At 39.7% G+C, this 12,442-nt stretch overlaps 1 protein-coding gene across 1 annotated transcript; it reads right to left on the reverse strand.

The window, feature by feature from the left end:
* Positions 1 to 1,494: 1,494 nt before the first annotated feature.
* On the reverse strand, positions 1,495 to 7,053 carry APELA (apelin receptor early endogenous ligand). Its single transcript, XM_057375473.1, has 3 exons — positions 6,656 to 7,053; positions 6,085 to 6,194; positions 1,495 to 3,823 (listed from the first exon to the last, which is right to left on the reverse strand). Exons 1-2 carry the CDS (start codon positions 6,729 to 6,731, stop codon positions 6,106 to 6,108), a joined length of 165 nt encoding a protein of 54 aa, XP_057231456.1. The 5' UTR covers positions 6,732 to 7,053; the 3' UTR covers positions 1,495 to 3,823; positions 6,085 to 6,105.
* Between the last annotated feature and the right edge of the window lie 5,389 nt (positions 7,054 to 12,442).

Here is a 12,442-nt window from a genome sequence, read left to right on the forward strand (position 1 = left end):
TTAAATAAAAATTATGTATTCTGTTATTTTATCCTCTTTTTTATGATTCAGTGCTACCCCGATAGCTTTTTATTTCTGTAGAAAACCAGTAGATATGTTTTTCAGGTTTGAGAAAAGAAGTATTTCATACTAATTAAGAAATGTATTTGGGGTTGCCAAAAATGTTCACATTGTGGGGTTTTAATAATTTCCATCTGAAATGCTGAACTGTGCTTAATATTTTGTACACATGAAAAGATGGGATGATCTCTTGTGAGTACACATCTTACATGAGGAAAAAACTCAGTTGATATTTCTGTTTTGTCTTTCTGAATAGYTCAGTGGATATTTTATATAAACACTTTAATATTTCACTATGCAAGGGAAACCACTGATTGTAAAAGATTTTAACAGAATTTTCCTGCTCAAAGGTTCTACACTAACGTGCAGTTAAGCAGGCTTGCTCTGCTAGAAGTCATTCTTAATCTAAGAAAACAAATTTGCAGCAAGGACCCAAGAGACTTGGACAGACAACACTCTTAACAGGCAACTCAGGAGCCGAAGGAACAGCACCTTCGGCTTTGGAATGAGTTCACCTTTTAGACAATTCTTTCTAACTAAAAGCCATATTGTCTTGTTTGTGATGTTGGTGTGTTTCCTTCTTTGCACAAATATTCTGCAGCTGATCACTAGCAAGAAAGAGAAAGGCTGTTGGAGTGATGAGAGATCAGTAGGCTAACTGTACTCAACTGATAATAGTCAAACATTTGAAACTTACTTGCCATACTAATRTTTCTCCTGATTGATGTCAATATAAATCTTATGTGACCCTTGGCAAAATTTGGCTTTGTGTAGACACTGAGATATTTATAGCATATGTATGTGGCGTAAGGGAAATATTTCCAGTCTTTATTCTCCTATAATTTCCTTCTTTCCATACTGGAAAGGGAAGAGGTGAATTGTTTATTATCCTTTGGGAACACGCTAAACTACTGTTTCTCACCAAAGCCTTGCACTTACCTCCGTTTCCTGCTGACCTGCTGTCACAGGACTTAATGAAACATACTTTCAAATTAAATTTCATTTTTCCTATATAAAAATTATCTTCAAAACCAGGATTCAAAGTTTTAGAAACTCATGTTTTGCCTTTCAGAATTTAAGGTCTTWATCTTGGGAACAAGCCTTGTTAGACTGCATCCATGCAAACATCAATTCTGACTTTGAGTCAGCAATTTGTATTCGTGCATGCTTCCCTTCCTTTAAGCACACACTCATCCATGCAGTGAGAGATCCATCAGTTTGGCTGTTGTAGCACCCGTGCCCAAATGCTTCATGTTTACAGATGGAATCAAACTGTTACCATAAAAAGCTGTTTTCACCACGAGCCTTATGCTATGCACGTCAAGTGAAAATGGATAGTTTCAACGAAGTCAAATGCAAATCTGACTTTAATCAGAATTTTGCACTTYAAGAAAGACAGAAAGTGTCAGAAAAAAATTTTCATTATTACCAATAATTTATTTGTATCAGAAATTGAGTAAAAAAATTTTACACACTGATTYTATATGAATCCACAGGGAAAGTACATAAGGTCTCAGTTTTTAGATTTATTGACTTTGACAGCTGAAGAATACAGACTTTGAAGAGTGTACAAAGTTWATTTCAAATGAGATATTATTTGAAATGCATACTGTCTTTTTACAAAATATACAATTAACCACTAAGTTGATAAACATATCTATCAATGATCACAATCAATGCCTTTTTCACAGCAGATTTTATGGTATCAGCATGTCTTTAAAGAACAGACATTTAGAATATTCTGTAGACTGACAATGGGCTCCACAGGGCACTGTTTTATTTTTACCTCTGTGCAGGAACATGCATATTTAGCTTTCTGATAGATACACTGTTTTTATTATGATTTTTTTTCCAAGTTAATTGAATAATTATGATTATATAAAATACCCAGTATCACAACAGAACCATATACTCATTTATAAGATATAACTGTTACATGGCTACKCTTCACTTTTCTTGCTTTCCCTCATTCTTTACCTGTTCTTCTAAACAGATATAGCCAAGGATACATACCAAAGCCAAGTTAAATAAATAACTAAAAATATATATATAAGTGGTAGAAAGTCTCTTTGGGAAACTGCTTTTTTTCCCCCCCAAGACTCCAAAGGTTTACCTGCAGGACTGTTTGTTGGTTTAGGTAAGTTTGACCATCTTTCTATGATGGCTTTACACAACTCCAGAAGAGGGTCTGATGTTTTATTTCCATTTTTTTCATATACAGAGAAATTTGAAAACTCTTGTTAAGCTCTGACAGTATTAATTCAATCAAGATTTCAAGTTCTTAAAGGGTTACATATAGACCCTGATTAGAAAATTTCCACTATCCAGTTTCTTTTATTGCTGTTCTTTCATTTATTAGAAACTATGTGTTATAAGAAAAAAAAATGTAATGCTATACTTAAACCATGACATTTCTCTCTTTGAAAATCTTCATATATTTTATAAAAAATGTTGACATTTCAAGTCTAATGCAATGACTTAAAAATTTGGGTATGTTTTACTTTCASGTTTGTTTTAGTTGTGCTAATGAAAGGGCTACCATGTTTTCCTTTATATGTAGGTATGTAATTTCTGCTGATATAAAAGGCAGATGTGAAACATACATCTTTAAGAACAAAACTCTAAGTAAGCTCAATGTATTCTTGACCTCCAGTGCTGAAAAGAACAGCCTGTTTTCTGTTTGAAGTCCTCATTCATTGTAGTGCCATGTTCAAATATCCCATTCATTTAAATTACAGGAATAGCGTGCTATGCAACACTCGGGCTGACCAAACAAAGGYTCCTTTTCAATGGTCTATTTTTATGCTCTATTTATAATACTGTAGTGGGTTTTTTAGGAAAACTACTATTAAGTAAATAGCTCTGTAGTACTGAAGTCTCAAGTATGTTTTAACTGTCTGGTTTGGCAGCCCAGTTTARGAAAACAAATGATAGGCTTTGCAGTAACAGCTCATTAGACAGGAGGATGGGCTTGACCTTAAGGCCTGGATTGAGAGATCTGAGTTATCAGTTTTGCATGACCCTTGGCTAATCTCTTATCTCTGTGTGCTTCAATTCTCTGTCTATAGAATGAGGGATAACACTCTCTTTGCTTTCTTACATTGTAAACTCTTACTGTGCTTACTATAAATGAAGCCAGTAGAACCACTAGTGTGGTGCTGACTTTGGTATTATTGTGGTAATGTATTCTATGTTATTATTAAGGTAATTCTGTAAAGATGTAATGTTACGTGTTAAAACACATATGTATATATTATTAATACATAAAAGTATGAACAAAAAAAGGACTTTCACAGTTCCGTGCGAGTTTGATACTATTTCATCCTAAAAGCTGCCCTGTACACAGCCTGAACTGAGTGGTCAACAGCACATGTAATTTCACTCAGCCCGAACATTATATACCATTAAGATCCGCCTTACTGCCTCCCTTTGTACTGCCACTGGAAATCCAGCTTAGGTACCTGATGTTTGAATTGATTTTTAACTTTCACTAGTCACTATGAGAGCCAAGCAATTTACAGGGAATGACTCAACCAGGTAAGTTCATGTACATCCTCCTCCATCACCAGCCTCCCATCACCACCACTTCCTATGATGTGAGACAGGGACCTTTATTCCAGGTCCAGCAGAATGTGACAGACAGGACTGCTGAAGATGGGACTGTGGTGGCTGTCAGGTCAGCTGTTGTTGATCTGGACTTTTGACTTCTCCATTGGTTTAACTGTTGCTCCTTTAAAATACTGACAAGTCCAATATGAAATTGCTGGGGGAAAAGAAAAGGAAAGAGCCATTAATGAAATGTTTAGTAGTCTAAATTAGTCTCATACAAAACAGAATATATTATTTATGAAACAAATGGACGAAATTTGGAGTAATGTTTCTTAATTTGGAAATTTCAGTTACAAGTTTGAGAAAATAAGACAAAAGCAAGAAGGCTGCTAATATAAAACGTTCTTCCATTTTTTGTCCCATGTTTTGCATATACAACTGATGAAAAATCAAATTCAATCCTTTTCTCATTTCAAATGTTGCAAGAGGCTGCCACACTCATTTTAGTTTCCAACACCAGTTGAAATTCAGGCTTAAGGGTGCATCCTGTTTGCATCTGCAAATGGCTTTATCCATATGTACAACTCCACCGAGATCAATAAGATTACTCATGTGAGTCAAGTTACCCAGGCATGTAAATATTTGCTGATTTCGGACTAAACTGGAAGGGAATGTAAACGTAGGTGGTAAATCCTACTTAAGATAAAAGGTAGCACCCACAATGACTGAAATTAAGAGAGTTAGTTCAGGTGCCTGTCTCCCCTTACTCCCTAGTCGAGGTATACTGAGTTCTAAACAGCTTTGCAAAGCAAAAGCATCTTCAGTTATATGTCTACAAAATGAATGATGAATTAGTAAGTTTTGTTTGACTTTTGTTACAAGGAATCAGCTCCCCAAAGAAAAGGAGATAACACTGAAAATACCTTTTATCTGGATATTCTGAGGGGAAAGGAATTCCAGCATAAGTGCACTTGTATAATGCAGCTACTGCAGTCTCAATAAAAATGCATTCATTATATGAGGCTTCAGAGCCTCATATATTAGAGAAAATATAGATGCTTTCTGAACAAACTGTCTCCAGATATGGATGCTGAATGGGGGGAAAGAGGGTTAAATTTACTCTTCTTAGGAWCTGAAGCAAATAATTCAGAATTGATTCAAGAAGTCATTGGGCCTAAATTCCTCTGTCCCTTTGTCCATTCAGTCTCTGCCTGCTGAGTGAATTGATCCAATTGCTTATCTTTCTAGGTTTATGCTTAAACTGATGATGGAATCTCATTTAATCTGTCTCTTGTTTAAATGTAGCAGTGAGACATGGCATTCAATAGTAAAGCATCCTTCTGGCATGTCCTTTCTACTTACAGCTCAATTCTGCCACTCAGTATGCAGCCCATCTGASATTAAATTTAAGATAAGGCCGATCTTTTTTTTTTAACCTCACAAACTTGGCAATTTACCATCCCATATGCACATTCCATGTGTTTAAAGACCAGCACTATAGAGTGGAATGGTACCCTTTTGCATGGCTGTTTTGGGAGTGGTCTAGGCTCTTTCCACCAAGGCAGTTTAYGCATTGACAAGATTCTTGGTATAGAGTTGTTAAAAATTTGACTTTAGTCTCCTTTTCACTGTTAACCACATAGTAAATCAAAACATCTTGGCTCCACAGAGCGCAGATTCTGCCACCATTTATTTAGGATGCTGTCATGCCTGGGGCTACAACATTATTTTAATATATAATGAGTTTAAAAGATGCAAAACTACTGACTGCATGTTTTATTCATTCTCAAATTGCAAGAGCGCTTGGCTTCCTTTTGATGCCTACCCTATTAGCATATGCTACCTGTGTGCTTCTGCAGTYACTTAGTATTCGAATGTATATGCCCTCATCAGCTATAAAGCATTAATGTTTTGCACTTGTATAGCCTTTCATCCAAGGAGCTACAAGTCTTTTGCTGACAATGATTAAGAATTACAGTCCCCTTTGAAGTGGGTGAATGTTACTACCTTCATGTTACTGACGGGCAGAGCGAGGCGGCTTCGCCCRGCATCCAACACGAGGGAAGTGTCAGTGCCTGCAGCCGCGGAGCATCCTCCGCAAGTGCTGCTTTGTCCAGCCTTTGCGCTAGTGACGCTCCTTGCCCCGCAGCTTTGCCAACAACCTCGGAGGGCAGCGTTCGTCCCCTTTAGCGGGCTCGGTTGTTTTCCACTCTGCCTCAAAAATGCATTTGGCGGGGGGAAGGGAGGATGGCCTGGAACGGGGAGAAGGCGGCAGCGGCCGGAGGGACCCGCGTCCCGACGCTGGGGCAGCGACCGCCCCGCCGTGCGCAGCTCCAAAGCCCCGTTTCCAAACCAAACGAGGGGAGCCCGAGTGCACTCACTCATGCCTGTGGCTTGGCTGCCTCCAATGCCTTGCTCAGGTGTGAATTCCGAGAGGCGCTGGCCGCGGGGAGCGGCACACACGCGCGGATTTACCTGGCCGCGCTGCGCCGGGGCTCAGGGGAAGGGCACTCGGGAGTGGAGCGGCATGCAGCGCCGGTGGGAGCAGCCGTGTCGGTGGAGCTTCCTGCGCAGGGCCAGGTTGGCTGCAGAGAGAGGGAGGGAAGCGGGATGTGAGGGATGCCGTCGGCAGTGTTGGCCCGGGGGCGGCCGGTGCTGCTCGGGACGGGACGGGACGGGYCGGCCCCGGCGCTCCCCGGTACTACCGGTGCCCGTGGCCGTGCCCTGTCGCACCGCCGGTGCTACCCGGGAGCAAATCTGCAACARTTGCCCACCTTGGGTCCCTATTTATCCACGTGTCCACCTCCCTCACCTCCTCCTCCGCTTCCTCGAAGTTGCCATACTTCTTTCTGGGATAGGCGAAGCATCCTCTCCCGCTGCCGCTACAAGCAGGGATGAAGCGCACCGAGCGATGCGCCAGGTCCCGGCTTGTCCCGGAGGTCACAAACCGCGTGCTGGACGCGGTCAAACCCGCCGGAGGTGCCCATCCATGGCAAGCACGAACCCCGGGCTCCCATCCCAAGCATCACGCTGAGGCATCGCCTACCTGGCCGCTGTCCGGAGGCTGCGAGGAGGCTCGCCAGGAGCACAAACACGATCCAGAGGAGCAGCTGGAGTCTCATGTCTGCAGTCAAGGCAGAGGCGCGCTCCGTGTGTGTGTGTGTGTGTGTGTGTTTCGGCGAGGAAATGCGCGCCCAGCCGCCCGGGGGGCTGTGAGGGGCCGGCACCGCCCGCAGCCCCGGGCCGCTCACATGCCAGTGACAAGGGGGGAGCCAGAGCCTGCCGCCTCCAGCAGCGGGGTTAATGATCACGCAGGGCCAAGGTTCCTGGGTTGCASTGCGGGCTGGGCCTCCCTCTCTTCCCTTCTCTCTTTCTCTTTTTCTGTCACTCCCCCTTATTTTCCATAAGCAAACAGCGCAGGAATGAAAGGCCCGTGTAAACAGCAGCTCCTGTCAATGCGTAGGGGCAAGGAGCCTCTCGAACAATGCGGCCACTTCACTTTAAATTCAACCCGGTCAGGAAAAAAACATATGTAAAACAAGCCCCGATGTTCCCTCCCCCATTTGCAACTGTTTAAACTTTGCATTGCCCATATTGGTCCCACATGCAGACACCAATGGCAGGGGCAGGAAGTGCACCCCCCCGACCTTTGTTCCCCCCGAAAGCGGGGGCAGGGAAGCCCCCCAAGCATGGCCCTTGTCCCAGCTCAAATGCTTTCTCTCTTCTCTAAACTAGCTGCGAAGTTGTGGCTATTCAAAGTGAAACTTGCAGTAGTTAAGGCTAATGGGTGTCTTTTGTACCGTCAACTATTTTTAAAGGATCAGAATATGCAGGAATTAATCTGTGAGCTTTTCTTGCCGTGCAGGGTGAAATAGATATATCTGTTCCAGCAGTACCAGTTTGAGGGCAGCAGTTTTGGGTGGCACATCTATTTGCATAACCCACCTGTACGTTAAACTAGATTTATCCTTGGTTATGATAAGAACTCGCTTTCACAAACCACGATGAAAACAGCTTGTGCAGATAACCAAGCCTGAAGAGAAGAAAGGCAAAACCTGCGGAATGTGGGAGCAGTACTGATGACTTTGAAATCCAGTGAATTATTGGTGTCAGTTGAAATTCGACTGGTCCTTTTCTTTTTTCCAGCTTGCTGATTTCTTATGATGGAATAGTACCTAGTTATTTTAACAAAAAAAAAAAAAAACCAAAAAAAAACCAAAAAAAAAAAGTTCATTTTTGGGAAAAGTTTCTGTTTTAAAACATGCGGGAAAGAGCACATTCCTATATAGGTTAAATACTACTATTATTACTAGGTAACTATTACTGAAAGTTGGATAAAGCTGCTATTTCCCTATTTGCTAAAAGAGGGAAATATATAGTTGTTGGTTTGCTGGGTTTTTGTAGTTGTTGTTTCATTTTAATTCAGTTGCGCGTTATTGTTTTCCGTTATTGTGGACTTTCCCATTTTCTTTATAAGCCTATTTAACTCAATAGTGCACTCTAGTCTCTCCTCCCAGAGTTATATAACATTACTGGGTTACTTAATTTGTCTAGGTAGATAATGCCCGTATTGATTAAGACAACTTGCAGGTTGAATATGTGGAGCAAATAGTTACTAAATGTTGTTTTAAAATGATGTGAAGACTGCTGAGGATGGTTTTTCAGACAGAATAGTAACAAAGGAAATCCTCTGCTGGTTGATCAGATTGGTCTGTCATAACCAGGAGAYGCGTCCAAGTGTTCTTCTTTACAGCTTGGTGGTCAGTTTTCTCTTTGTGATTTCTGTCTTTTAAACTGAACTTTTGTATAATATTATTGTTGCCAGCTCAATTGAAATCAGAGTCCCATGGTGCCACTGACAGAATTTTCTTGAGGAGAGTATAATTCCAAATATCAAGATGGTGAAGTAAGAGAGAATTGCTGTGGCCAGATCACTCAAAGAGTAACAGAACCAGGGTTACATCCTCAATACCCTAAATGCCATTCTGGCTTCTCTAGGACACATTTAGGGATGTGTTCTCTTGCTCACCACGAATGAGAACACACTGGCCACCTCATTCATACAGCCCTGCAGATGATGATCATTTTYATTCAGTAGGTCAGGTTCAGGCTCATAACCTGAAGGTGGAAAGTAGTATAGWCTTCAAAGTGATAGGGACTCTGCAAAAAGCTAAAAGGCAGAAAGAATGCATATTCTATTGCCCGTCCCTCGGGCTATCTAGGCCTCTTCTGCACCTGAATGTGGTGAAGTKTACAGACTTTCTGAGGAGACATTAAATTTGAGGGAATTGATAAGATGCAAAAATTAAATGCAATATTTATATTTAGTTTAGTTTAGTTTAGTTTTGTTTTGTTTACTATGAGCTGTTAATTCCACTGCTAACTCTGTGCAAAAGTTTACAAAAGTTTATTTGACTAATAAAATCCACATCACTATAACATGAGCATGACAGAGTTATTGTAATTTTTCTGTAAGATACAGGAATAGCTCTATGCTTCCCCACTGAAGAAATTTCTAAAATGTAATTCAACCCCACTCTAGAATTTGTTGTTCTTTTCCCAGCAGCTTTCCTTCAGGTACTTACTKTCATGTGACATAGTGCTGCTTGAAATTAGGCAAGCAACAACTAGGTAGAATGTAGTGATGTAACAGTTCTGCCTTTTTTGCAGTGTTTGCTGGTCCGTTTTGTGTTGGCTTAAGAGGAAAGGGAATGTAAAGTGTGTAGGAAAGCTGGAGGTCTCTAGATAATGCTTTATGAGCTAGAATCAAAGCTTTGAATCAAAAGCTTTCCTTCTCTTATAATCTGGAAGGAACACAATAAAGTAATGATGATTTCAGCATTTATTACTGATAGCATTGCTACTTCTCCATCAGACACACTCTTCCTACTTCCTCCTTGATAGGATCACATAGTCAAATCATCAGTTTACATCCAGAAAGTGTAAAAAATAGTTAGCATATTGCAGAAATAATTTTGAAAGTTTTGAGAAAGTATACTTAGGACTGCCCTTCCTGATTATTGAGCATTAACTGTAAGTAACACACGACATTACCTTTTTTTTCCTTAATTCATTTCAATAAGTACTGTATCACTTCACAGGTTATGAACTGTTCTGGGTGACATTTTCAGTGGAGTGACTGCTACAGTCTTCTTATATGGGAAAAAAATTAAATAATTGTGCCATTTCTAATAATAAAATTGGAAGAAATACAGGAAAAGTGAGTGAAGAAAATCAAATTATTTTGTCACACATAGAAAAATAAAAATTATCTTGATAAAYRAAAGAGCAAGTCACCAGAAGAACAAAAGATGAAATAATGTGAGGAAGCAGTAAAATTCATAGYATTAAGAAATAGAATAGGCAGAGTTGGATGACAACATTAGGAGACAAAGAAAATKTGGCACTTCCTAGTATGGAGTAAGAGATTAATTAGCATTCTCTGCTGAGCTGCTAGTCACAAATTGAATCCTACCTTTGGTTTGAAGTCCAGCACATAACTGTAAACTCTAGTGTTTATCATTAATATTTGAAAATGGCTTTCAAATGCTATCAGTATAAAATGTTAAGTGAAGCTTCTAAAGTACAGGAATTAATTTTTATATATGGCAATACTGGTTTCAATCCTGGTATCTCAGATACCTTGGATAATGGCTCTTCCCCTCTTAGATGCCCATAAAAATACATGGATCATTGTGGATCTTTACTGTTCTATAAGAAGASATGCTGAATGCTCAGGAGTGATAGTAACTGACAATAAGTCAAGATYCTTGTTTATTTTGGCTTGAAAGTGTCAGATAAGATATAATATCAGAGCTTCTAATCAGATTTTCTAACTTGGTTTTCCCCAAATCAATCTGTCCTGCTTATCCAGAGGAATTATTTCACTAACCAGACAAGATCTGGGATAAGTGTGTTTATGTCAAAAGAATTTGGTGAAGCACATCTCTGAGTCCAATGGCAAATGTCATTAGGGAAAGTTCTCAGCTTTTCCATGTTCTTTCCKATTACACTGCAAGAGGGTGAGTGGGCTGTGCAACAAATGAAGTTTAAAAAATGCGAAAAGATCACGTGAGTTGCTGCTTGAAAGGAAAAAGTTGGCCAAGAAATGCTCAAAGGGATAAATTTTGGGATGTTGTTTAGGTGTCTGTGAATTTTTTTTTCCACCACAAATTTCACTGGGATTATTATCTCATGGTTTTATAGGGACTATGTGACTGCCACGAATATAAAGGATGTTTTTTCTTCAGCCCAGGGTACAGCAGCACCAGATGCCAAATATAATGTTTGCCTTCTTCAYTGACTATAATCATGAAGACTACTTTTTCTGGACAAAACTCATTACCTCAAAAATTATGATTTCAGAAGAAAATGATGCACTCTGTGTCCTGATTTCCATCTGCTCRGAAAAGAAAACCTACCCAGGACCTAAACTCTGTTCCTCCTGTTTGCCATTTTACGCTTTTTCTGGAGGGAAAAAAAAAGTCCACTTCCCTGTCTSTTAGTGCTCAGCTGCCTTTCCTGCCTGGGGGAGACACTGCTCCGGAAGCAAATGATACTGAGCAAGCAGAAGGAATGTGCGCTGGTAACCTGACACTGGAGACAGATGTGCTCAAGGAAATGGGGTGGCTCAGACTAGGCTAAACCTTGTATAACTTCTTTATTTTAATGTATTCTATGTGTGTTGCAGAGATGCACAACCTAGAAAGTGCATTTTCTTTAATTTTTAACTGTGAAGAAAGTATTCTGTGTTCATGCCATCATTTCCAACCTCTTACTGAAGTACAAGTCATAATTGTTAGAATAATAATAGAAAGGTAAAACATCCTCCAGTAGATTTAGTCTGTCTTACTTCTGTGACCCTACAACCTGTAGGTTTGATTTTATTTAACACAATGAAATAACAGCCCCACACTTGAATAATCATAAATTATGAAGTCTCTCCTAGACAAAAGACAATTTCTTCAGTTACCTATGCAACTCTATTGATGAATTTTTCTTTTTACTTAAAGAAAATACTTTTATGTGGGCTTGAAGGTGCACTTATTTTCCCATTCCCTTCCATCCCTTAGAAGTAAATTAGATTCTAAGATTCATCTAGGAAATACATACACATATTTCTTTCTAGTAGGAAAACAAAGAGGTCAACTCTGGAGCAGCAGTGCCTGTGATCCCCACCAGTGTGAGCGCATGTTCCATTTCAGGAAACCCATTTGGGGTCAGATTCTTCTCTGGCACTGGTCATAATTTCTGAGCTTTTTTAATTCGAAGAGTCATTTACGTTGTCTTGAATAAATGATGTTCAAGAAAGACCCCAMAATTCTTGCAAAGCAAAAATTTGTATAATTAGTTTTTATTTGCTGGTTAACTTTCAACTATGTAACCCCCTTAGATATCCAGGCCCTTTATGCCCCAGGCTTCTGCAGGGAAACTATTTTTAAAAGTGTATTTTTCATGTTATAAAGAAAACTCTCATGAAAGTTATCACGTAAATAAGGCAATCATATTTATAAATTTGTTTTTATATTTAAGAAAGAGAGATCCTTTCTGCAGTATTTAACATTGAAGTTATGTTTATATTTACTAGGGAAATTTTAGGAAAGAAATACAGATATATTTATGTCCTAAACTCCAAGTTTTAGAGCTTCACATTCAGTTGTAAAACTACTGATCTTACCTAAATCTATCTATTTAGATGTACAAATTTCTGTAAGCTTTTGAGACAGAAAGAGTTAACTTCCTGGAGATAATATTCTGCATAACCAATCTTCTGGTTTGGATTTGGGCAGCCACTAGCCACAGTAAAATTTTATATGCAGGAGGTGTTAGGTGA

The sequence above is a fragment of the Malurus melanocephalus genome, unplaced genomic scaffold (genome assembly GCF_030028575.1).
Source record: "Malurus melanocephalus ecotype Western Australia unplaced genomic scaffold, MMel_1.1 scaffold_9, whole genome shotgun sequence".
Taxonomy (NCBI): domain Eukaryota; kingdom Metazoa; phylum Chordata; class Aves; order Passeriformes; family Maluridae; genus Malurus; species Malurus melanocephalus.